Source organism: Heterodontus francisci, chromosome 1 (genome assembly GCF_036365525.1).
Source record: "Heterodontus francisci isolate sHetFra1 chromosome 1, sHetFra1.hap1, whole genome shotgun sequence".
In the NCBI taxonomy this organism is placed as follows: Eukaryota; Metazoa; Chordata; class Chondrichthyes; order Heterodontiformes; family Heterodontidae; genus Heterodontus; species Heterodontus francisci.
The window spans coordinates 15,401,471-15,427,757 of record NC_090371.1 but is presented as its reverse complement, the minus strand read 5'-3'; the positions used below and the strand labels follow the sequence as shown (position 1 = coordinate 15,427,757).

The window sequence follows — 26,287 nt, the reverse complement described above, 5'->3', positions numbered from 1 at the left end:
CTAGCTCATTAAAAGAGCGATACAAATAGTCCCAGTCTCCCCTTGCTCTTTCTTCATCGTTCTACAATTGTCCCCTTTTCAAGTTTATAGCCAATGCTGTCACAGCCAACATTCTTCCCTGTGCCATCACCAAAACAAATTATGTTTTTAAAAAAAAATTATTTCATGGGATGAGGGCATCACTGGCAACGTCAGCATTTATTGCCCATCCCTAATTGCCCTAGAGAAGGTGGTGGTGAGCCACCATCTTGAACCGCTGCAGTCCATCTGGTGCGGGTACCCACACAGTGCTGCTGGCGAGGGAGTTCCAGGATTTTGACCCAGTGACTGTGAAGGAATGGCAATATAGTTCCAAGTCAGAATGGTGTGTGGCTTGGAGGGGAACTTACAGATGGTGGTGTTTCTATGTGTTTGCTGCCCATGTACCTCTACGTGGAAGAGGTCCTGGGTTTGGAAGGTGCTGTTGAAGGAGATGTGGCGAGTTGGTGCATCTTTTATTTTGCGTCGGTGGTGGAGGGAGTGCATGTTTGCAGATGGGGCTGCTTTGTCCTGGACGGTGTCGAGCTTCCTGAGTGTTGTTGAAGCTGCACCCATCCAGACAAGTGGAGAGTATTCCATCACACTCCCAACTTTGCAAATGGGGTGTTGCAATTACCTACACAATATTGACTCTTGAGGTGCTCTGGGACACACTCTGGACATAAAAGATACCAACTGTCCAGGCTCATCGGCAGGATGGTCACTTGATTGAGTTATACCATCATTAGTCAGCAACTTTGAGCGAAGGCGGCAGAAAATTAGCAAGGGAAGAGCGGAAAGAACAAGAGAGAACTGTTCCACCCCCACAGGGGAAGTGGTTACCATTTAAATAAAATTAAACAAACGGAGGAAACAGTGTGGGCGCCTGGTGAAATCATCCCTGATTAATGCAGCACTGAGACAACTGGTCGCTACACATGAACCATGCATTCATACAGAGCGTTTCACAATCTCACGACATCTTAAAGCACATTACAGCCTTTTGTCAAGTATCATCACTGTTGTAACACAGGAAATGCGGCAACCAATTTGCTCATAGCAAACTCCCACAAATAGCAGTGTGGTCAGATCATCAATGTTGATCGAAGTACAAATACTGGCCAGGACACATCTTGAATATGCATTTGAAGTACCATAACCTACAAGGATATGGCCCAAAGGCTGGAAAATGGGATTTAGGCTGGATAGCTCGTTTTCCACTGGCACAGATATGAGGGGCCAAATGGCCTCAATCAGTGCCATAAATTTTCTTTGCTTCTTCTTCGAAGTAAAAAGAGAATGTGAGAATAGAATAGCAGTCAACATAAAAGGGAACCCAAAAATCTTGTACTGGCATGTAAATGTTAAGTGGGTAGTAAAAGGTAGAGTGGGGCCTATTAAGGACAAAACGGGTAATATGTGCTTAGATGCACAGGGCAAGGCGAGAGTACTTAATGTGTACTTTCAATCGGAGCTCACTGAAGAATCTGGCACAATATTGGTAGAAGCGTAGAGAGTAGAGGCAATGGATAGGGTCAAAATTGAGAGGGAGGAGATCTTTTTTCAATTCGTTTAGTACTGGAAAGGCTGACTATGCTTAGGGTAGATAAGTCACCTGGTCCGGATGGCTTCCATCCCAGGTTGCTAAAGGAAGTTTTTTTATTCATTCGTGGGTTGCGGGCGTCACTGGCTAGACCAGCATTTATTGCTCATCCCTAATTGCCCTTCAACTGAGTGGCTTGTTAGGCCATTTCAGAGGGCATTTAAGAGTCAACCACATTGCTGTGGGTCTGGAGTCACATGTCGGGCAGACCAAGTAAGGACAACAGATTTCCTTCGCGAAAGGACATTAGTGAACCAGATGGGTTTTTACAACAATCAACAATGGTTTCATGGTCACCATTAGACTAGCTTTTAATTCCACATTTATTAATTGAATTCAAATTTCACCATCTGCCGTGGTGGGATTTGAACCCATGTCCTCAGAGCACTAGCCTGGGCCTCTGGATTACTTGTCCAGTGATGTTACCACTAAGCCACCACCTCCCCGTAGAATGAAGTGGGAATGGAGATAGTGGAAGGGCTGTCATTATCTTCCATGAATACAGTGGAGATACCAGAGGATTGGAGAGAGTGGCAAATGTGAAACCCTTATATTAAAAAAAAGAGAAAAAAAGATAGGTGAAGACAAATGTCGATCCCTTACAGTCAGAAACAGGGGACTTGATTATGGGGAAGAAAGAAAGGGCTGACCAACTAAATGCATACTTTGGTTCTGTCTTCACAAAGGAGGACACAAATATCATACCAGAAATGTTGGGGAATACAGGGTTTAATGAGAGAGAGGAACTGAAAGAAATCAGCATTCGTAGAGAAATGGTGTTGGGGAAATTGATGGGATTGAAGGCCGATAAATCCCCAGGGCCTGATGGTATGTATCCCAGAGTACTTAAGGAAGTGGCCCTAGAAATAGTGGATTCATTGGTGGTCATCTTCCAAGATTCTATACACTCTGGAATAGTTCCTACAGATTGGAGGGTAGCTAATGTAACCCCACTATTTAAAAAGGGAGGTAGAGAGAAAGCAGGGAATTATAGATCAGTCAGCCTGACGTCAGTACTGAGGAAAATTCCAGAGTCCATTATCAAAGATTTTATAGCAGAGCACTTGGAGAACAGTGGTAGAGTCGGACAGAGTCAGCATGGATTTACGAAAGGGAAATCATGTTTGACAAATCTACTAGAATTCTTCGAGGATTTAACTAGTAGAGTTGATGAGGGGGAGCCAGTGGATGTGGTTTATTTGGACTTTCAGAAGGCTTTCGACCAAGTCCCACATAAGAGATTAGCATGTAAAATTAAAGCGCATGTGATTGGAGGTAGTGTATTGCGATGGATAGAAAATTGGTTGGCGGACAGGAAACAAAGAGTAGGGATAAATGGGTCTTTTTCTGAATGGCAGGCAGTGACTAGTGGGGTACTGCAGGGATCAGTGCTAGGACCCCAGCTATTCACAATATACATTAATGATTTAGATGAGGAAACTAAGTGTAATATCTCCAAATTTGCAGATGACACAAAACTGGGTGGGAGGGTGAGTTGTGAGGAGGATGCAGAAAGGCTTCAGGGTGATTTGGACAAGTTGAGCGAGTGGGCTAACGCATGGCAGATGCAGTATAATGTGGATAAATGTGAAGTTATCCACTTTGGTAGCAAAAACAGGAAGGCAGATTATCTGAACTGCTATAAACAGAGAGAGGGAAATGTGCAGCGTTCTTGTGTGTTCTCGTACACCAGTCGCTGAAGGTAAGCATGCAGGTGCAACAGGTGGTAAAAAAGGCAAATGGTATGTTGGCCTTCATAGCAAGAGGATTCGAGTACAGGAGCAGGGATGTCTTGCTGCAATTATACAGGGCCTTGGTGAGGCCACACCTGGAACATTGTGTGCAGTTTTGGTCTCCTTATCTGAGGAAGGATGTTCTTGCTATAGAGAGAGTACAGCGAAAGTTTACCTGACTGATTCCTGGGGTGGTGGGACTGATGTATGAGGAGAGATTGAGTCGGTTAGGATTATATTCGCTGGAGTTCACAAGACTGAGGGGGGAATCTCATAGAAACCTATAAAATTCTAACAGGACTTGACAGGGCAGATGCAGGAAGGATGTTCCAGATGGTGGGGGAGTCCAGCACCAGGGGTCATAGTCTAAGGATACGGGGTAAACCTTTCAGGACTGAGATGAGGAGACATTTCTTCACCCAGAGAGTGGTGAGCCTGTGGAATTCGCTACCACAGAAAGCGGTTGAGGCCAAAACATTGTATGTATTCAAGAAGGAGTTAGATATAGCTCTTGGGGTTAAAGGGATCAAAGGGTATGGGGCAAAAGCTGGAACACGGTACTGAGTTGGACGATCAGACATGATCATAATGAATGGCGGAGCAGGCTCGAAGGGCCGAATGGCCTACTCCTGTTCCTATTTTCTATGTTTCTATGTTTATTCAAGAAAGGGTGTAAGGGCAGTCCTAGCAACTACAAGCCAGTTAGTTTATCAGTGGTAGGTAAGTTTTACAGCAATAATCGGGGGGTGGGGGGGAAATCAACAGACACTTGGACAGGTTTGCATTAAAGAGAGCCAGCACAGATTTGTAAACGGCAGATCATGCTCGACTAATCCAACTGAATTGTTTGATGAACAGAAAAGTTTGATGAAGGGAATGTGGTGGATGTTGTTTATGTGGATTTTAAGAAAGCTTTTGAGAAGGTACCACATAAAAAGGGTGGTTAACAAAATTGAGGCTCATTGATTCAGAGGGTCAGTGTCCAATTGGATAAAATATTGGCTTAAGGACAGAAAAGAGAGAGTCATGGTAAATTATTGTTTTTCAGACTGTTCCCCAAGGGTCCAGTGCTGGGACCACTGTTTTTTTCTTGCTATATATAAAAAAAGACTTGAATCTTGGAATACACAGTAGAATTTCAAAATTTGCTGATGATATCAAACCTGGAGGCAAACAGTGCAGATGATATGTTCGCAGAATGGGCAGACAAGTGGCAGATGATATTTAATCTAGACAAATGTGAGGTGATCCATTTTGGCAGAAGGGACAGGGTGAGGCAATATATACTTAATAGCACAGTTCTAAAAAGAGAGCTTGCAGGAACACAGGGACCTGGGGTGCATGTGGATCGATCTTTGAAGGTGGCAAGACATAATGAAGTGTGAGCAAAACATATGGGATCTTGGGCTTAATAAATAGATGCATGGAGTAGAAAAGCAGGGAAGTTAGGCCCCAACTGGAATATTGCGTCCAGTTCTGGTCACATCACTTTAGGAAGGATGTGCGGGTCCTTGAGAAGGTGCAGAGCAGATTTATCAGTATGGTTCCAGGGATAGGGGATTTTAGTTGCAAGGTTAAGTTGGAAAAGCTGGGGTTGTTCTCCCTGGAGCAAAGGGGATTGAGGGGAGATTTGATAGAGGTGCATAAGATTATGACAAGCTTAAATAAGTTAGATAAGGAAAAACTGTTCCTATTGTCAGGAAAATCCTATACGCCAAATGGAAAATATTAATTTCAATTGGTTGGAACTTTACCTTATACTTTTAATGGGAAAAAATCCTACAAGTAACTTTTGAAAAACTAGCAGCCAAGATGGCCACTGCCATTTACATCTGAAATACCAGGAGATTGGACCGGAGACAATAAATCTAACAAGAAGCCCAGCCAGGACAATAGCTTGCTCGAAGTGATTGAATTACATTGAATGGCATTGTTAGCATGACAGTCAAGGACATCCACATCCATTGACTTTGAAAGTGCCAACCCTCTCCAAGTATGAATGGACATCCTGGGGCATGTAAAACTTTGAATTTCATTAGAAGATTCTAGAAAAACCTCATTAGAAATAAATGAGAAGAACCATGTGACTGCCTGTTCATCTCTGAAGAAACAGGTTTTGTTACACAGACAAGCATAAAAGGTAGTAACCAAGTGGACAGCAGCTGAGAAGGCTGCTGCTCTCCTGTCTCTCTTCTTTATCCCTCCCCAGAAAACATCAAATGAAAACCATCTGCGACTGGGGGACCCTCCAAGCCTGCAGACTGCTACAGCCAGCAACAAGGGGAAGAAAGCCAACTGCAGTTCTGCCTTCAAGCAACCCTGAGCAAAGCAGGCCGACCAAAGTGCACTTTGACCAGTGAGGACTTCTAGAATACAGCTTCAGCTGAGGACAACTGGATTTACAGACTGTAGTTAAATTCCATTTATTCTGGACTTTAATCCAACTACCAAATCTATTTTCACTCCTGTAATCTATTTGTGTGTTTGTGAGAGATTCTTGTGTGAATGTGCGCGTGGATGTGTACTGTATTTTTTTTAGTATTTTTAAATTGGGTTAGAGTGTTAAACTTACCTCTTGTTTAAACTCAAGAAAACTTGTCTGATTGGTTCTTTCACAATCTCAGTAAAGGAAAAAGGTAGCACATTTACCAAGGTGGTAAGCACAACCACTGTTTAAAAGGAATGGTCCAAGTTGTGGTCAAAAAAAGAGGAAAGGGCAAGAGGTGAGCCTGAGAACTCCTCCTCACCTGGCTGTTACACTATTAACTGATGGTACAAGGACTGGGGGGGGGGGCGGTGGGGGCACAGATTGAAAGTTTTGGGTAAGAGATGCAGGGGATGTGATGAAGATGCAGATGTGAAGAAGAATTTATTTATTTTTTAAATGCAGTGAGTGGTAACAACCTGGAACTCGCTGCCGTGAGGGTGGTGGATGTAGAGACAATGATTTCAAGAGAAAATTGGATGGGGCACGTGAAGGAAATAAACTTGCAGGGCTATGAGGATTGAGCGGGGGAGTGGGTTGACTGGATTGCTGCGTGGACAGTCTATGGGCTGAATGGCCTACTTCTACGCTGCAAATGACTCCATGACTCGAGTGGCTGCAGGATATTTCACAACCAACCGAGAGGTCAGACAGGGCCTCAGTTTAACATCTCAAACAAAAAAAATGGCATCTCCGACAGTGTAGCACCCCTCAGTACTGCACTGGGTACATCAGCCTAAATTTGAATGATAAGTCTCTGGAGTGCTTCTCGAACCCAAGACCCGCTCACTGTCACAGGAGAGACTGCTATACACTGAGCCACAGCCGACACCCTTGCAGCGCGAGGGTTGGGTTGTTACAACAGAGAAACTAAACAGGAAATCATCTGGAAAGAACCTACCACAGGCAAAGCCACAGATGCTTTGTTACCAGAAATAAGAGGTGGATCTTATAAAAGGAGCTCACTGTTTGAAGATCAAGTTCTCTCAGCCACGCGGCCAACTTCCATCTCTCAACTAGCACAAACTGATTGACTGGCCGTTCATTCGCGCTGTTTGTACAGGATGCTGCTATTTGTAGATTACTTGCAGGGCTTGCCCACCTAACAGTTACTGCGCTTCAAAAGGACCTCACTGGAGGGAAGCACTTTGAGATGTTAGGGCACAGTAAGGTATTACAGAAGTACAAGTGTTGTTAAGTAGAGAATCACTGAAGGCAGATCTCAAGGGTTTACTAAAGCCATATTTTTAAAAAAGCAAACCAAGCATTGGGGTTCATTTCTAGAGGGACAGAATTTAAACGTGTATTGAACCGTGGCAGGACCACACTTTAGGAGTAGAGTTCTCTTCTTCATATTATAAAAAGAATACAGAGACACTGGAGAAGGTGCAAAAAGATTAACAAAGGACGACATCAGAACTGAGAGAATACACTTATCTGCAAAGGCCGGGACTCTAGTCTGACCGTGGGAAGGACAGTCTCTCTCCATTTAGAAAATTCATTGAAGATGTGGGCATCACCAGCAATGTTGGCATTTATTTCTTGCCCCTCGTTGCCCTGAACAGATGGTGGTGAGCCACATTCTTCAACCGCTGATAGTGGTTTGATGCAACAGGGTGTCTTACGAGCCCACTTCAAGGCGGCAGTTCACCACATTGCTGTGGGACTAGAGTAACATGCAGGTCTAGGACTGGCTAAGAACAGCACATTTCCTTCTCTAAAGGACATCAGAAACCCAGTTTGGCTTTTACGACAATCTGACAGCTTCATGGCCACGTTTACTCACATCAGCTTTTTAGTTCCAGATTTTTAAAAACAATTCCACTTCTCAAACTGCCATTTGGGATTTGAACTCTCCTTCATCCAGTCACAACCACTACCCTACCATCCCCTCTCCCGAGAAGCTCTCTATTAAAGACCTTCAACTGGTGGGATTTAGGTCAAGAAGTCACTTACATTCCTCGGATAGTTCTGGCTTGCACAGCTGCTCATGCCCTCAGGGCTTTACACTTCCCTGCTATCTAAATACAATATTCTTGTACATCCAGGAAAATGTACAGAGATCTTCTCTATGGATTACTTCAGCTCATTGTTAACACAGGAACGATGAAACAGCACAGAAGTTGTCCTTTCGGCCCATCATGCCTGTACCAGCTCTTTTATAGAGCTATACAATTAATCTCAGTCCCCTGCTTTATCCCCCCACAGCCCTGTAAATCCTTTCCCTTTGAATATTGATCCAATTCCATTTGAATGCTACTATTGAATCTGCTTCCACCATCCTTTCAGGCATTACAGTGCATTTCAGATGATAACAACTCACTGCATAAAAAGACTTCTCACGCCACCTCTTTTTTTGACCAATCGCCTTAAATCTGTCTCTTCTGGTTACCGAACCTTCTGCTATAAGAAACAGTTTCTTCTTACTTACTCTATCAAGATCATTCATGATTTTGAACGCCTCCGTCAAATCTTCTCTTAACTTTCTCTGCTCTAAAGAGAACAACCCACAGTTGCTCCACATTTACTGATGTCCCTCCTGTAATTCTAGTAAATAGCTTCTGCACCCTCTCCAAGGCAGTGCCAACCTTCCCCAGGTCTCTCTGATCCTGCACCCTGCAGTTCTATCCAGTCTCTACAGGACCTTCCAGCAAAGGAATGAAAACAACACTTTTCTAATCACTGTCATACTAAATGAACAATGAATGAGCAAGCAAATTAATAGAAACTTCTACAGTAGTTTAAATAAAAATTAACTTGCAATAGTTGAAACTATACTATAAATCAATCTTAAGTGTTTTTAAGTTGTCAGCAGTGGCTCAGTGAATAGCACTCTCTGATTTGGAGGCCAAAGGTCAAGGGTTCAAATCCTACTCCAGAAACTTTAACACAAAAGTGCTACACTGTCGGAGGTGGCATCTTTTGCATGAGACATTACACCGTGGCCCCATCTGCCCTCTCGAGTGGGCAGGGTGCAATTATAAAGGGCTATGGTGAGATCACACTTAGAGTACTGTGTGTACAGTTGGGGTCTCCTTATACCCCACCCGCGCCCCCCCCCCCCACCCCACCTACCCCCCAAAAAAATCATTTTAAAATTCACTTATGGGATGTGGGTGTTCCTGGGACCCCAGCATTTATTGCCCATCCCTAACTGCCCTTGAAAAAAAAAAGTTGGTGAGCTAACTTCTTCAACTGCTGCAGTCCGTGTGGTGCAATTACTCCTACAGTATAGTTAGGGAGTGAGCTCCAGGATTTTGACCCAGCAACCATGAAGGAACAGTGATATATTTCCAAGTCAGGATGGTGCGTCACTTGGAGGTAGTGGCATTCCCACACACCTACCGCCCTTATCAGAGGTGGTAGAGGTCATAGTTTTGGGTGCTGCTGTTGAAGTCTTGGCTGCATCTTGTAGATGGTACACACTGCAGACAGGGTCTGCCAGTGGTTGAGGGAGTGAATGTGGTAGATGGGGTGCCAATCAAGCAGGCCACTTAGTTGAGTTTCTTCAGCGTTGTTGCAGCTACACTCATCCAGGCAAGTGGACAGGAATCCATCACACTCCTGACTTGTGCCTTATAGATGGTGGATATTCTTTGGGGAGTGAGGCAAGTTACTTGCTGCAGAATTCCCAGCCTCCAATCTGCCCTTGTAGCACAGTATTTATGTGACTGATCCAGTTAAGTTTCTGGTCCATGGTAATCCCCACGATGTTGCTGGTGGGGGATTCGATGATAATGTCAAGGAGAGGTGGTTAGACTGTCTTTTGGCTCTCTCTCAGAAAAGGGCTTGACAGCCAATGAAGTACTCTTAAAGTGTAGTTACTGTTGCAATGTAAGAAGCAGGGGAACCAATTTGCACACAGCAAGGTACCACAAACATTAATGTGTTAACAACCAGATAATCTGTTTTAGTGACATTGATTGAGGGATAAATAGCACCACAGACCCTATCTCAGTGAAGACTGGAGTCAAAACGGGGCTGCATCATCACACCAACCCTCTTAGAGTCAGAGTTACACAGCACTGAAACAGGCCCTTCGGCCCATCGTATCTGTCCCGGCCAACCAGCACCCAACTATTCTAATCCCATATTCTTGCACTTGGCCCGTAGCCCTGTATGCTATGGCGTTTCAAATGCTCATCTAAATACTTCTTAAATGTTTTGAGGGTTCCTGCCTCCACCGCCTCTTCAGGCAGTGTGTTATAGATTCCAACCACCCACTGGGTGAATAAATGTTCCCTCAAATCCCCCCTAAACCTCCTGCCGCTTACCCTAAATCTATGCCCTCTGGCTATTGACCCCTCCGCCAAGGGACAAGTTTCTTCCTATCTAACCTATCAATGCCCCTCATAATCTTGTACATTCTTCATCTTCCTTGGTGCAATTCTGCACCTTATCTCCAGCAAGCTGCCCACAATAGTGGAGATAATCTACAGGACGGATGGGAAATTATTCAACTTTCGTTGTCTCCACTCCAAAACCAAGGTCACTCCAACCTCAGTTACAGCTTCAGATGATACTCGTGTATGTGCTCAGACGGAGACTGAGCTCTAAGTCATCGGTGACTGCTTCACTGAAGCATGAGGGGATGGGCCTTACTTTAAACATCTGGAAAACTAAGGTCCTCTTGCTTCCGCAGCACAATACCATCCCCAATCAAGATCCACAGCAAGACCCTGAAAAACGTGGATCACTTTCCATATCTCAGGAGTCTCCTCTCATTGAAGGAGGACATAGATGATGAAATACATCACCTGCCTCCAATGTGCCAGCTTAGGCTTCGGCTAACTGAGGAAAAGAATATTTGAGGACCAGGACTCAAACCCGGGACTAAGGTCATGGTGAACTGGGTAGTAGTGATCCCCACACTCCTACAGGTTTTGAAGACTTGGACAATCCAGACCAGGTACCTCAAGAGGTTACAGAAATACAGCAACACTGTCCCTGCAAAATTCTACACATTCGTTGGCAGGATAGGCAGTCTAATATCAGCAACCTTCCCGAACCAACATTCCCAGCATTGAGGTGCTAATCACCCAAAAACAGCTTCACTGGTCAGACCACCATGCCTGACACCAGGCTCCTGAAACAACTGCTCTATTCCCAACTTCGTTGTGGCAAGATACTCCCAGGAGAGCAGAGGAAATGCTTTAGGGATGTTCTCAAAGCATCCCTGAAGAAATCCAACATCCCCACTGATTCATGGGAGACTCTGGCTCGTGACTGTCCAAAATGGAGAAGGAGCACCTAGAGAGTCATCCTCGATCATGAGGGAATGCCTATAGATTGGCCAGGACACCGAGATTAATAGCAATATTTATCCCTGTCCCTATTAAAATCAGTCAATCAACACTCCACAAGCTGCTTTGCTTTGGAGTCTAATATCTACAATTCTGTATGATAGGAGACTTATCATGTCAAATTGTGAATCTCACACCTTACGAGTAATCAACTCTCGAACAACTAGAAATCTCCAGAAATTAAGAAAAGGCCCAGCAAGCACATTCCACCAGATTTTGAGAATCTCTCACAAAGGTACAGTGGTGTAGTGGTCATGCTACTGGACTAGTATTCCAGAGGCCTGAACTGATAATTCAGGGAACACAGTTTAAATCTGACCAAGATAGGTTTGAGAAGTTGGATTCCATTAAACACAAAAAAACTTAAATAAAAAACTGGTACCAGTAAAAGTAACTATGAAGCTGTCAAACGGTTGTACAATCAACGTTCTCTTTATGCTGTGCAAGTGTGCAGCAGTTGGGAACGTGCCAAGCAGGGAGACGAACAGGCGAACATTCTCGAAGATGCGGGCATGTGCAGCAATCCTAAATGGACCATGCAGCCCAACACATGGGCCGTTCACAGTGACGAGACATTACAGGGAACATTGTTTGCAATCGCAACAGGTTCACTCATGTTTTTCAGGGGAGGAAACCTGCTGCCTAACCTGGTCTGGGCTTGGGTGTGATTCCAGTCCCACACCAATTTTTTAGTTTAGAGATACAGCACTGAAACAGGCCCGTCGGCCCACCGAGTCTGTGCCAACCATCAACCACCCATTTATACTAATCCTACACTAATTCCATGTTCCTACCACATCCCCACCTGTCCCTATATTTCCCTACCACCTACCTATACTAGGGGCAATTTATAATGGCCAATTTACCTACCAACCTGCAAGTCTTTTGGCATGTGGGAGGAAACCGGAGCACCCGGAATTGAACCCGGGTCGCTGGAGCTGTGAGGCTGCGGTGCCAACCACTACGCCACTGTGCCGTGGTTGAATTCAATGTGGTCGAATTTTAACTGCCCTCTGAAGTAGCCTATCAAGCTACTTAAATTCATGGCAACAAATACCAGCCTTGCCAATGACACTGACACTCCCGAGAACAAATTTAAAAAACATGTTTGGTCACAAAGCATTCACTCCTGTCATCAGTACAAGCTTATTTTCATATGCGGTACATGCAAAATTAACCTACATTACTTGTGGAACAACACTTTTGACACAGAGCACAGGGCACCACAAGACATTATAAGCATTAATCCCAGAAACGAGGAAATTATCAACCGCGCTTGCAAACATCATGCAGATCTTTTGAACTGAATCTTGCAACTGCATCATTTACATAACCCATCATTTCCCTTTGTTAAATAAAAGGTAGTAACAGTTTATGAAAATTTCAGACTCCATTTATCAAACAAAAAGAGATATAGTGTCTGTTTTCCTCCCATAATTCACAAAGATTCCAGACGTACAATTCCAGTGACTTTGAGGAAATAGAAACAAAAAAACCTTACATCCCATTATGATGCTCCATCCCCTCCAGCCTCACCCCCTCCATACCTATTGCACCTAAAACTGCAAGTCCAGAATGTGCACTGTTTTCCTTTTAATGAGCTCCAGCAACAATAGACTTACATGGGAACAGGAGGCGGCCCTTCACACTGTTACACAGGAACAGAAATCATAGATACTTACACAGCAGAAGGCGGCTATTCAACCAGTCCTGTCTGTGCTTGCTGTTTGGATAAGCAGTCATGTTTAGTCCCACACATCCACTTTTTATCCATAATCTTGTAAGTTGCTCATTTCTTGTACCTATCCAATTCCCCATTAAAAATTTTATAGAATCAGTTTCCACCGCCTTTTCAGGTACAGAGTTCCAGATCCTGACAACTCAATGAAGCAAACTTCTCCTCATCTCTCCTCTAGACCTTTTGCCAATGATTTTAACTGTATGACCTCTGGTTATTGACCCACTTAGAGGAAACAGCTTTTGCTCAATCATTTTGAAAACCTTCCATTAGGAGTGGGCCATTCAGCTCCTCGAGCCTGATCCATAAATTAGATCATGGTTGTTCTGCCCCTCAACTTTATTTACCCAATTTCATCTTTTCTGTTTTGCAACCGAGTCTGCACACCTTTTGGACTTTCATTCCAATGGAAATATCTCCAACATCCTCTGATACTCTATACTTGGTCTTCACTTGCCCTCCACACCTGTCTCCAAACTTGAACAACAATTTGTTGAAGCTCCATGCCGACTCCACCTATATAACGAATGTATGAATTAGGAGCAGGAGTAGGCCACTCGGCCCTTCAAACCTGCTCCATCATTAAAAAATTCAGGGATAGTCAGCATGTATTTGTTAGAGAAAGGTCATGGCTAACGAACTTAATTGAATTCTTTGAGGAAGTAACAAGGAGGATTGATGAGGGTAGTGCAGTGGATGTGATCTACATGGATTTCAGTAAGGCATTTGATAAGGTCCTGCATCGCAGACTGATCAGTAAAATGAAAACCTACAGGATACAGGGGAATGTGGCAGGTTGGATCCAAAATTGGCTCAGTGACAGGAAGCAAAGGGTAGCAGTCCATGGATGTTTTATGAATGGAAAGCTGTTTCCAGTGGTGTTCCACAGGGCTCAGTGTCGGGTCCCTTGCTGTTTGTGGTGTAGATTAATGATTTGGACTTAAACAAGAAATGCTGGATTCACTCAGCAGGTCTGGCAGCATCTGTGGAAAGAGAAGCAGAGTTAACGTTTCGGGTCAGTGACCCTTCTTCGGAACTGACAAATATTAGAAAAGTCACAGATTATAAACAAGTGAGGTGGGGGTTGGGCAAGAGATAACAAAGGAGAAGGTGCAGATTGGACCAGGCCACATAGCTGACCAAAAGGTCACAGAGCAAAGGCAAACAATATGTTAATGGTATAATAAAAGCAAAATACTGCGGATGCTGGAAATCTGAAACAAAAACAAGAAATGCTGGATTCACTCAGCAGGTCTGGCAGCATCTGTGGAAAGAGAAGCAGAGTTAACGGTTTCGGGTCAGTGACCCTTCTTCGGAGGGTCACTGACCCGAAACCGTTAACTCTGCTTCTCTTTCCACAGATGCTGCCAGACCTGCTGAGTGAATCCAGCATTTCTTGTTTGTGAATATGTTAATGGTGTTTTGAAAGACAAAGCATTAGTACAGATTAGGTGTGAATATACAACATCAGCAAGTGCAAACCTGAAGAAAAACAACCTGAAAAAAACAGTGGGTAAGCAAACTGAACAAACTAAGATGAAATGAAATAAATGCAAAAAATGTAAAAAGGAATGCAAAAAAAAGGAAGAAAAAAAAAGAAAGACTAAAAATGACTAAAAATGAAAGTAAAGTGGGGGGCTGTCATGCTCTGAAATTATTGAACTCAATGTTCAGTCCGGCAGGCTGTAGTGTGCCTAATCGGTAGATGAGATGCTGTTCCTCGAGCTTGCGTTGATGTTCACTGGAACACTGCAGCAATCCCAGGACAGAGATGTGAGCATGAGAGCAGGGGGGAGTGTTGAAATGGCAAGCAACCGGAAGCTCAGGGTCCTGCTTGCGGACTGAGCGGAGATGTTCCGCAAAGCGGTCACCCAGTCTGCGCTTGGTCTCCCCAATGTAGAGGAGACCACACTGTGAGCAGCGAATACAGTATACTACATTGAAAGAAGTACAAGTAAATCGCTGCTTCACCTGAAAGGAGTGTTTGGGGCCTGGGATAGTGAGGAAAGAGGAGGTAAATGGGCAGGTATTACACCTCCTGCGATTGCAAGGGAAAGTGCCCTGGGACGGGGACGAGGTGGTGGGGGTAATGGAGGAGTGGACCAGGGTGTCGCGGAGGGAACGATCCCTTCGGAATGCTGACAGGGGAAGGGAGGGGAAGATGCGACTGGTAGTGGCATCACGCTGGAGGTGGCGAAAATGGCGGAGGATGATCCTTTGGATATGGAGGCTGGTGGGATGAAAAGTGAGGACAAGGGGAACCCTGTCACGGTTCTGGGAGGGAGGGGAAGGGGTGAGGGTAGAGGTGCGGGGAATGGGTCGGACACGGTTGAGGGCCCTGTCAACCACAGTGGGGGGAAATCCTCGGTTGAGGAAAAAGGAGGTCATATCAGAAGCACCGTCATGGAAGGTAGCATCATCAGAGCAGATGCGTCGGAGACGGAGAAACTGGGAGAATGGAATGGAGTCCTTACAGGAGGTAGGGTGTGAAGAAGTGTAGTCGAGGTAGCTGTGGGAGTCAGTGGGCTTATAATGGATATTGGTAGACAACCTATCCCCAGAGATGGAGACAGAGAAGTCGAGGAAGGGAAGGGAAGTGTCAGAGATGGACCATGTAAAGGTGAGAGAAGGGTGGAAATTGGAAGCAAAGTTGATAAAGTTTTCGAGTTCGGGGCGGGAGCAGGAAACGGCACCGATACAGTCATCAATGTACCGGAAAAAGAGTTGGGGGAGGGGGCCTGAGTAGGACTGGAACAAAGAATGCTCGACATATCCCACAAAAAGACAGGCATAACTAGGACCCATGCGGGTACCCATAGCGACACCTTTTACTTGAAGGAAGTGCGTGGAGTTGAAGGAGAAGTTGTTCAATGTGAGAACAAGTTCAGCCAGGCGGAGGAGGGTGGTGGTGGATGGGGACTGGTTGGGCCTCTGTTCCAGGAAGAAGCGGAGAGCCCTCAAACCATCCTGCTGGGGGATGGAGGTGTAGAGCGATTGGACGTCCATAGTGAAGAGGAGGCGGTTGGGACCAGGAAACTGGAAATTCCCCTCCCTCCCAGAACCGTGACAGGGTTCCCCTTGTCCTCACTTTTCATCCCACCAGCCTCCATATCCAAAGGATCATCCTCCGCCATTTTCGCCACCTCCAGCGTGATGCCACTACCAGTCGCATCTTCCCCTCCCTTCCCGTCAGCATTCCGAAGGGATCGTTCCCTCCGCGACACCCTGGTCCACTCCTCCATTACCCCCACCACCTCGTCCCAGGGCACTTTCCCTTGCAATCGCAGGAGGTGTAATACCTGCCCATTTACCTCCTCTCTCCTCACTATCCCAGGCCCCAAACACTCCTTTCAGGTGAAGCAGCGATTTACTTGTACTTCTTTCAATGTAGTATACTGTATTCGCTGCTCACAGTGTGGTCTCCTCTACATTGGGGAGACCAAGCGCAGACTGGGTGACCGCTTTGCGGAACATCTCCGCTCAGTCCGCAAGCAGGACCCTGAGCTTCCGGTTGCTTGCCATTTCAACACTCCCCCCTGCTCTCATGCTCACATCTCTGTCCTGGGATTGCTGCAGTGTTCCAGTGAACATCAACGCAAGCTCGAGGAACAGCATCTCATCTACCGATTAGGCACACTACAGCCTGCCGGACTGAACATTGAGTTCAATAATTTCAGAGCATGACAGCCCCCCACTTTACTTTCATTTTTAGTCATTTTTAGTTATTTTTTCTTCCTTTTTTTTTGCATTCCTTTTTATATTTTTTGCATTTATTTCATTTCATCTTAGTTTGTTCAGTTTGCTTACCCACTGTTTTTTTCAGGTTGTTTTTCTTCAGGTTTGCACTTGCTGATGTTCTATATTCAGTATATTCACACCTAATCTGTACTAATGCTTTGTCTTTCAAAACACCATTAACATATTGTTTGCCTTTGCTCTGTGACCTTTTGGTCAGCTATGTGGCCTGGTCCAATCTGCACCTTCTCCTTTGTTATCTCTTGCCCAACCCCCACCTCACTTGTTTATAATCTGTGACTTTTCTAATATTTGTCAGTTCCGAAGAAGGGTCACTGACCCGAAACGTTAACTCTGCTTCTCTTTCCACAGATGCTGCCAGACCTGCTGAGTGAATCCAGCATTTCTTGTTTTTGTTTCAGATTTCCAGCATCCGCAGTATTTTGCTTTTATTTTAATGATTTGGACTTAAATGTGGGAAGCATGATTGGGAAATTTGCAGATGACACAAAAATTGGCCGTGTAGTTGATAGTGAAGAGGATAGCTGTAGACTCCAGAATGATATCAATGGTTTGGTTGAGTGGGCGGAAAAGTGGCAAATGGAATTCAATCCGGAGAAATGTGAGGTAATGTATTTGGGGAGGGCAAATAAAGCAAAGGAATACACAATAAACGGGAGGATACTGAGAGGGGTAGAAGAAGTGAGAGACCTTGGACTGCATGTACACAGGTCCCTGAAGGTGGCCGGACAGGTAGATAATGTGGTGAAGAAGGCATACCGAATGCTTTCCTTTATTGGCCGAGGTATAGAATACAGAAGCAGAGATGTCATGCTGGAACTGTATAAAACGCTGGTTTGGCTACAGTTGGAGTATTGTGTACAGTTCTGGTCACCACATTACAGGAAGGACAAAGTTGCTCTGGAGAGAGTGCAGAGGAGATTTACAAGAATGTGCCAGGGCTTGAAGGTTGTGGCTATGAAGAAAGATTGGATAGGTTTGGGTTGTTTTCCTTAGAACAGAGTAGGTTGAGGGGTGACTTAACTGAGGTGTACAAAATTATGAGGGGCCTAGATAGAGTAGACAAGAAGGACCTGTTTCCCTAGCACAGAGGTCAATTACCAGGGGGCAATGATTAAAGGTGACTGGTAGAAGGATTAGAGGGGACATGTGGAAAAACTTTTTCACCCAGAGGGGAGTGGGTGTCTGGAATTCACTGCCAGGAATGGTGGTGGAGGCAGAAACCCTCAAGTCATTTAAAAGGGACCTGGACTTGCACCTGAAGTGCTGTAACCTGCAAGGCTACAGACCAGGTGCTGGAAAGTGGAATTAGTTTGGGCAGCTAGTTTTTTTCCAGCTGGCTCAGACACAACGGGCTGAATGGCCTCCTTCTGTGCTATAATTTTTCTAAGGTTCTATGGTTCTAGTAAGTTCATGGCTGATCTGATTACTCCACATTTCTACCTACCCCAGATAACCTTCCACCCCCTTGCTTATCAACTTTATGCTACCACGGGACCTGTGGACCCCCTCCTATTGGCTCCTCACTATTCTCTGTTTACTACCAAGATATATGTATTCTAATAATTGCGACACAACCAGGCCGATGTAACTTCAGTTTTCCTTATGTCTTTATGTGTGTGTATTTTGGCTGCCACTCCAGACGTGAAGCAGTCACTGCTATTTCCACTTTTCTTCTCTTAAACCTCATTTCTCTTTACCTCTCCTAGACTACACTTTCCTCTCCTCATGCCTCCTGCCATATCTCCCCTTTCAGAGACTCTGCCCTCCCAAATCCTTACCTTTCAGAACTCCTCACCCTTCCACTCTCCCAACACCGTCCCAAGCATAACTCCCTCTTACATAAGTCTACAGCTTCCTTCTGTGCCTCTTGATCTCCTCCAAAAGGACCCATCGAGGTACTCGTCACTGCCTCCATACAAGCAGCTGCCCATCCCATTCTCTCACCAACATTCGTGCCCAGCCCCCAGTAGCTGGGGGCTACTCTTGCCAATCTCCTCCCTGCCAACTCATCCCTCTCAGTGCTAATCCTGTGGACTTTGCAAGATCAGCTCTCACAGTCCCTCTCTGCATATTCCTCCAGAATATCCCCTCAATTCTGAACAAGGCCCCATCAGTCCTGACCTCATGCTTGTTGACTGCACCTACATCATGGCCTTGACAGACACCTTGTTGCCTTTCCCCAAGTGAAGCCTCCCCACCTGGCTATACCTTTCACCACTGTAACTATAAGAGCAGGGCGGAAGCTGGGAATTCTGCAAAGACTGACTCACCCCCACCCACCCCCGTCTCCCCAAAGCCTGTCCTCCATTTACAAGGCAAAAACTCAAAGAAAAAAAAAATCCAGAAAAACAGCTGTGAATGTCTTTTATTCATCATCAGAATGTGGGCATCAATAGCAAGGCAAAGCTAGCATTTATTGCTCAATACTGGTTTCCCTTCTTGAACCACCGTAGCAATTTGATACAACTCAATGGACACTATGGAGGTCAGTTACGAGTCAACCACATTGACGTGCTACTGGAGTCACATATAGGCCCAGACCAAGCAAGAATGGCAGGTTCCCTCCTTAAAGGCTTTTTATAACACAACAGCTGCATGGTCACTTTTATTGATACCAGCTTTAGATTTACAGATTTTAATAAACTAAATTAAAAATTCTCAGACTACCCCGGTGTTATTTAAATTCACATTCAATTATTAGTCCAGGTCTCAGATTACCAGTCCAACAACATAACCACGACACTACAATATCAATGGCTGATTTAGAACCGAGATTATCCTACGCAGCAATGCAGTGTGGATTTGTTAAACCCTCTCCTCATACACTAAAGTATCAAAGCTTTGTCTTCACACAAAGAAGACAGGAGTAAGAAAGACAGTCTTTGTGTCAAGTGCACTCTCAGTACAAAGCACACAAAACGACGACTGCTTGCAAAACCTCCGCCCACAAAAGCATGACAAGGAAAGAGAAAGCAAATTATATGATTCAAAACCAATAACCAAAAGCCAAGGGGAACACAACTAAAAGTAAACAAACCTCTCAACTACAAATGCTAAAGAAAGATTTACATTTATATAGCACATTTCACAACTACCGGACGTCTCAAAATGTTTTACAGCCAATGATGTACTTTTGAAGTGTTGTCACTGGTGTAATGTGGGAAACTAGGCAGCCACTTTGTGCACAGCAAGCTCCCACAAACAGCAATGTGATAATGACAAGATCATCTGTTTTGTGATGCTGACCGAGGGATACATATTGGCCAGGACACTGGGGTTAACTCCCCTGTTCTTCAAGTAATGCCATGGGATCTTTTACATCCACCTGAGGGGGCAGACGGGGCCTCGGTTTAATATCTCATCCGAAAGATGGACCTCCGATAGTGCCACACTGCCTCAGAAATACGCTGGAGTGTCAGCCTAGATTTTTGTGCTCAAGTCCTAGAGGAGGAATTGAACCTGGAACCTTCTGACTCAGAGACAAGAGTGCAGCCAACCGAGCACACTGACACCACTGAATGCTGGAAACAAATTCCATTTACATAGTTAATTTCCCATGAGCAGCTTCAAAGGAGTGATTATCAAACAACATCTGGCATCAAGCCACATAAGACCAAAAAGGTTACTTCCCTGCGAGAGGGGGGACCGAGAGAGACCAGGCAGTGTACAGCTACATCCGAGAGAGAGAGACCAGGCAGTGTACAGCTACATCCCTGAGAGAGAGACCAGGCAGTGTACAGCTACATCCCTGAGAGAGAGACCAGGCAGTGTACAGCTACTTCCCTGAGAGAGAGAGAGACCAGGCAGTGTACAGCTACATCCCTGAGAGAGAGAGAGACCAGGCAGTGTACAGCTACATCCCTGAGAGAGAGAGAGACCAGGCAGTGTACAGCTACATCCCTGAGAGAGAGAGAGACCAGGCAGTGTACAGCTACATCCCTGAGAGAGAGACCAGGCAGTGTACAGCTACATCCCTGAGAGAGAGACCAGGCAGTGTACAGCTACGTCCCTGAGAGAGAGACCAGGCAGTGTACAGCTACGTCCCTGAGAGAGAGACCAGGCAGTGTACAGCTACGTCCCTGAGAGAGAGAGAGACCAGGCAGTGTACAGCTACGTCCCTGAGAGAGAGAGAGACCAGGCAGTGTACAGCTACATCCCTGAGAGAGAGAGAGACCAGGCAGTGTACAGCTACATCCCTGAGAGAGAGAGAGACCAGGCAGTGTACAGCTACATCCCTGAGAGAGAGAGAGACCAGGCAGTGTACAGCTACATCCCTGAGAGAGAGACCAGGCAGTGTACAGCTACATCCCGAGAGAGAGACCAGGCAGTGTACAGCTACATCCCTGAGAGAGAGAGAGACCAGGCAGTGTACAGCTACATCCCTGAGAGAGAGAGACCAGGCAGTGTACAGCTACATCCCGAGAGAGAGACCAGGCAGTGTACAGCTACTTCCCTGAGAGACACACCACGGAGTGTACAGCTACCTCCCTGAGAGACACACCACGGAGTGTACAGCTACCTCCCTGAGAGGTGGGGGGGGGGGGGGGGGGCCACCAAGAGAGACCAGGCAGTGAACAGCCACTTCCCTGAGAAGGGGGGGGACGGGGGGGGGGGGAAAGAGACACAAAAACAGAGCAGAAGGAGCCAAGCTGTTCCAGTACAACACTGACATCAACCCTACAATGTAGAAAATCGCCCAGGTATGTCCTGTACACAAAAAGCAGGACAAGTCCAACCCGGCCAATTATCGCCCCATCAGTCTACTCTCAATGATCAGTAAAGTGATGGAAGGTGTCATCAACAGTATCGTCAAGCAGCACTTGCTTAGCAATAACCCGCTCAATGACACTCTGCTCCTGACCTCATTACAGCCTTGGTTGAAACATGGACAAAAGAGCTGAACTCAAGAGGTGAGGTGAGAGTGACCACCCTTGACATCAAGGCAGCATTTGACCGAGTATGGCATCAAGGAGCCCTAGCAAAACTGAGGTCAATGGGAATCAGGGGGAAAACTCTCCGCTGGTTGGAGTCATACCGACAGCAAAGGAAGATGGTTGTGGTTGTTGGAGGTCAATCATCTGAGCTCCAGGACATCACTGCAGGAGTTCTTCAGGTTAGTGTCCTAGGCCCAACCATCTTCAGCTGCTTCATCAATGACCTTCCCTCCATCATAAGGTCAGAAGTGGGGATCTTCGCTGATGATTGCACAATGTTCAGCACCATTCGCGGCTCCTCAGATACTGAAGCAGTCCGTGTAGAAATGCAGCAAAACCTGGACAATATCCAGGCTTGGGCTGATAAGTGGCAAGTAACATTCGCACTACACATGTGCCAGGCAATGACCATCTCCAATGGGAGAATCTAACGATCTCCCCATGACATTCAATGGCATTACCATCACGGATTCCCCCATTATCAACATCCTAGGGGCTACCATTGACCAGAAACTGAACTGGAGTAGCCATATAAATAAATACTGTGGCGACAAGAGCAGGTCAGAGGCTAGGAATCCTGCGGCGAGTAACTCACCTCCTGACTCCCCAAAGCCTGTTCACCATCTACAAGGCACAAGTCAGGAGTGTGATGGAATACTCTCCACTTGTCTGGATGGGTGCAACTCCAACAACACTCAAGAAGCTCGACACCATCCAAGACAAAGCAGCCCACTTGATTGGCACCCCATCTACAAACATTCACTCCCTCCACCACCAGCGCACAGTGGCAACAGTGTGTACCATCTATAAGATGCACTGCAGCAAGGCACTAACGGTCCTTAGACAGCACCTTCCAAACTTGCGACCTCTACAACTAGAAGGACAAGGGCAGCAAATACATGGGAACATCACCACCTGCAAGATCCCATCCAAGTCACACACTATCCTGACTTGGAACTATATCGCCGTTCCTTCACTGTCGCTGGGTCAAAATCCTGGAACACCCTTCCTAACAGCATTGTGGGTGTACCTACCTCACATGGACTGCAGCAGTTCAAGAAGGCAGCTCACCACCACTTTCTCAAGGGCAATTAGGGATGGGGAATAAATGCTGGCCTGGCCAGCAACACCCACATCCCATGAATGAATTTTTAAAAAAAGATTTAGGGAAGGAATTCCCCAATTTAAGACCTAGATGGTTGAAGGCATGGCCGCCAACAGTAGAATGAAGAAAATTGGGGAACTTCTAATCAAAACAAAATGCTGAAAACCTGCAGGTCAATCTGAAAGAAGAGTCTACTCAAAGAAACCTTAATCTGGGCTTTTCTTTTAAACACCTGCTGGACACTTCCTAAAAAGAGCGGAAGTATTTTCTCCCCTTCTCATTAACTGCAGTACATGAAACAGACTTCCAATAAAAAAGTCAATGTATCTTCGGTTAAATCCCTTAAAAATAAAGACAGTTTGGGGCGGCACTGAAGCTCTTTCAACCATCTTGGTGTTACACTCTGGAACACCCTCGCTAGTTCTCTCTGCTACCTTCTCAAAAACTACTTTTCCAACCATGATTTTGGTCAGAACGTAGTGCGAAAGTTGGTGGCAATGTTCCCTTTCTATTCTGAGCCACACTGAGGCATGTTCATGGAGACAGGCACTGTGGAAATGCACCTTGTTGCTGCCTGCTTACCTGGTCCAGAACTGGATAGACCTGGGTAAAGCCAATAAACTCATTGCTCAGTGGGTAGCATTCTCGCCCGAGTCAGAAAGTTGTTGTTCAAGTCCCACTCCAGAAACATAATCCATGGTGACGTTTCAGCGGGGTAACGAGCTAGCACTGCAGCGTCACAGATGCGTTCCTATTTTGGATGAGAAATTAAACCATAACCCATCTGCCCTCTCAGGCAGACGTAAAAGATCCCACGGCCACTATTTCAAAGAAAAGACAAGGAGAGCTTTCCCTGGTGTCCTGGACCAATATTTATCCTTCAACCAACATTACTAGAACAGATTATCTTTTATTACCTCTTTGCTGTTTGTGGGGGCTTGCTGTGCTTTGCAAATTGGCTGCTATATTTTCTACAGTACAACAGCGACCGCACTTCATACATAAATGGCTGTAAAGCATTTTGGGATGTTCTGAGGTTATGAAGGGTGCTGTATAAATGCAAGTTCATCTATCTTTGACACGGAGAGTCCAGTTTTAAGGGAACTGTGGATCATCCTTGATCACCAGCTGGTTAGGTTGGAATTCTTCAGGTTAGAGTATTAGTTTGCGTCGTAGAGGTGTTGCTTAACAAAGGCAAGAGGAAGGAGGGGCACGAAGAAGAAATTCCAAGCATTTCTCTCACCTTGGCACTTGTTTGATGACATTAGGACATTCACCCCATAAAAAGCTGACTAAAACTCACGTGCAAATCAAATCAAAAGGCTTCTTCCATGTTGCACAGTTTCCTGCAGCCTGAATGTAACCAACTGCTTTAAAACCAGATGTAACAAGTGCACCAAGCACTGCAACACACACCACACAGCTTAATGTTTCTTGAGAAATTGAAAAGGCATTACAAAAAGTGAAGGCAATGGAAAATTAAGCCAAATAGATCAGAACCGTCTCGAGCTCTGAGCTTTCAAATCAGCTGAGGTAAGTTTGTGTTGTTACAATTGATCTCCGGACTCTTGGATAGATCACGCGGGAAACAGGATGTAGATATCCTGAAATTCTCTACTATCGCCTGGGAGCAACTTTACCACATGGATTGCAGTGATTGAAGCAGCAGGCCCCCATTCCCCTCACCACATTAGCAATGGGTAATAAATGCTGGCCTTGCCAGTGACAACCACATCCCAAAATCAAATTTTAACAGAATGGAAGAGGAGAGAGAATAGGAAGTCAAACCAAGTCACTAACTAGTGACCTCTCAGAAAATACAGTGATAATGTTACTGGACTAACAACCATTAAGATCAGATCACACAACACAGAATTTAAATTCATTTTTTAAAAATCTTAGAAGCAAAAAAACTGGTTTCAGTAACTGTGACCATGAAGCTGTCAGATTGTCATAAAAACCCAACTGGCTCACTAGTGTCCTTTTGGGGAAGGAAACCTTCCGTCCTTACCTGGTCTGGGCCTAGAGGTGACTTGAGTCATGAACCAACTTCGTTGACTCTTAACTGCCCTCTGAAGTGGTCTAGCAAGATACTGATGGTTAGCATGGACATGATGGGCCAAAGGGCCTGTTTCAGTGCTGTACGACTCTATGAGTGGCTCAAGAAGGTTGCCCACCACTGCCTTCTCAGGGTGACAAGGGGTGGGCAACAAATGCCACCCTCGCCAGAAACACCCACATCTCAAGAATACCCACCCTTCCCCAGAGCTGACACTCAATGTCTGGGCTCACCAATGAAGAATGACCACTTGAGTGAGATTGGGGGGGGGGGGGGAAGAGGGAGAGAAGAACTGGAGCAAAAACACAAACAGAACATTCAAACTGTTCTATTCCTTTATGTACAGTCGAGATAACCCCTTGTAAAAAGAATTCTTTATAGCACATCTTCCAACAGAATTCTTCATTTAATCAACCCAGAACTAAACACCAGACCTCAGAGAAGCTACCAAACTTGCAGTGAAACAACACTGCTTACACACACACACACAAAGGTTTACATTGCAAAAATCTCCCCACAAATCGGTTCTGGAAACACCTGCTATCGTTACTTTCAACTCAAACTCTTCAAATATTGCGAGATAAGGAGGGGGCCGGGTGTACGAAAAATGCATGAACAATCTGCAATAAAAAGTAATGCAAATTAAACTAACACATACACAAAATCAAACATAAAGTGGGGTAACTTTTAAATGCAACAGCGCTCCCTAGCAGTCTGCGTTCCCCGGACGCTCGTAACAAATATATGTAGTCATTTTGGGACTGAAAACTACTGAGTTGGAATGTACATAGTCAAATGCAACTCGAGTATCCGATCCTTACCTTGCCGAATTTAGGCAGCAAGACATACAACTGCCCCTCTTTAATGGCCCTGTCCATGTTACAATCTCTTCTCGTTGTCTCCCTTCTCAAAACAAAACCGTAAAGTTTCTCCTCCAAACTTCCGTACAATTCGCTACTTCCGCATCGTCAAGACAGTCAAAGCATCCACATTCAGTCTAATTTGTTGGACCATTTATTACTGGGATTAGTTGCTGGCCTCAGTACCTGCTCCTCCCAGTTTGCAGCAGCTCCAGCCTGACTCCTTGCCTCTCCTCTCTCCACTGCAAGGAGTTTGAAACGAACCTACTGGGCGGAGATGTCCGTCCCACTACCCTCCCTACTGTTTCAAAATAGTAGTGTTCCCTCCTTTCACAGCTCAAACACGAATGCAAACTTTTTTTTCCCCGACTATCTTGGCTCACGGTGCACAGCTCCGGAAAATGATACATCTGTGGGGAGATAAGACAAGTTAAGATGTCAAGTTTCAACTCTTGAGATTTGATCTGGAATGCACTGACTGAAGGGAAGCAGATGCAACAGGAACATTGTAAAAGAGAACGGGATAAATACTTGAAAAGCAGAAATTACCGGAGGTTATGGGGAAACAGCTGGGGCGTGGGACTAATTGGATAGTTTTTTCAAAGAGCCCACACTGGGATAACGGGCCGAATGGCCTCCTCTTTCTGTGCTGCATGATACTAAGATCTGAGCTGAGAGATAAGGACATTG

General features: G+C 45.4%; 1 protein-coding gene across 1 annotated transcript in view; it reads right to left on the bottom strand.

Annotated features, from left to right (window-relative positions):
• Positions 1-25,938, bottom strand: part of dok1b (docking protein 1b) — a 98,882-nt gene extending 72,944 nt beyond the window's left edge. The window contains exon 1 of the mRNA XM_068028689.1: positions 25,559-25,938. Within this exon, the coding sequence (XP_067884790.1) occupies positions 25,559-25,615 (57 nt within the window). The 5' untranslated portion in view covers positions 25,616-25,938. The remainder of the gene's footprint in view (positions 1-25,558) is intronic.
• Positions 25,939-26,287: the final 349 nt, after the last annotated feature.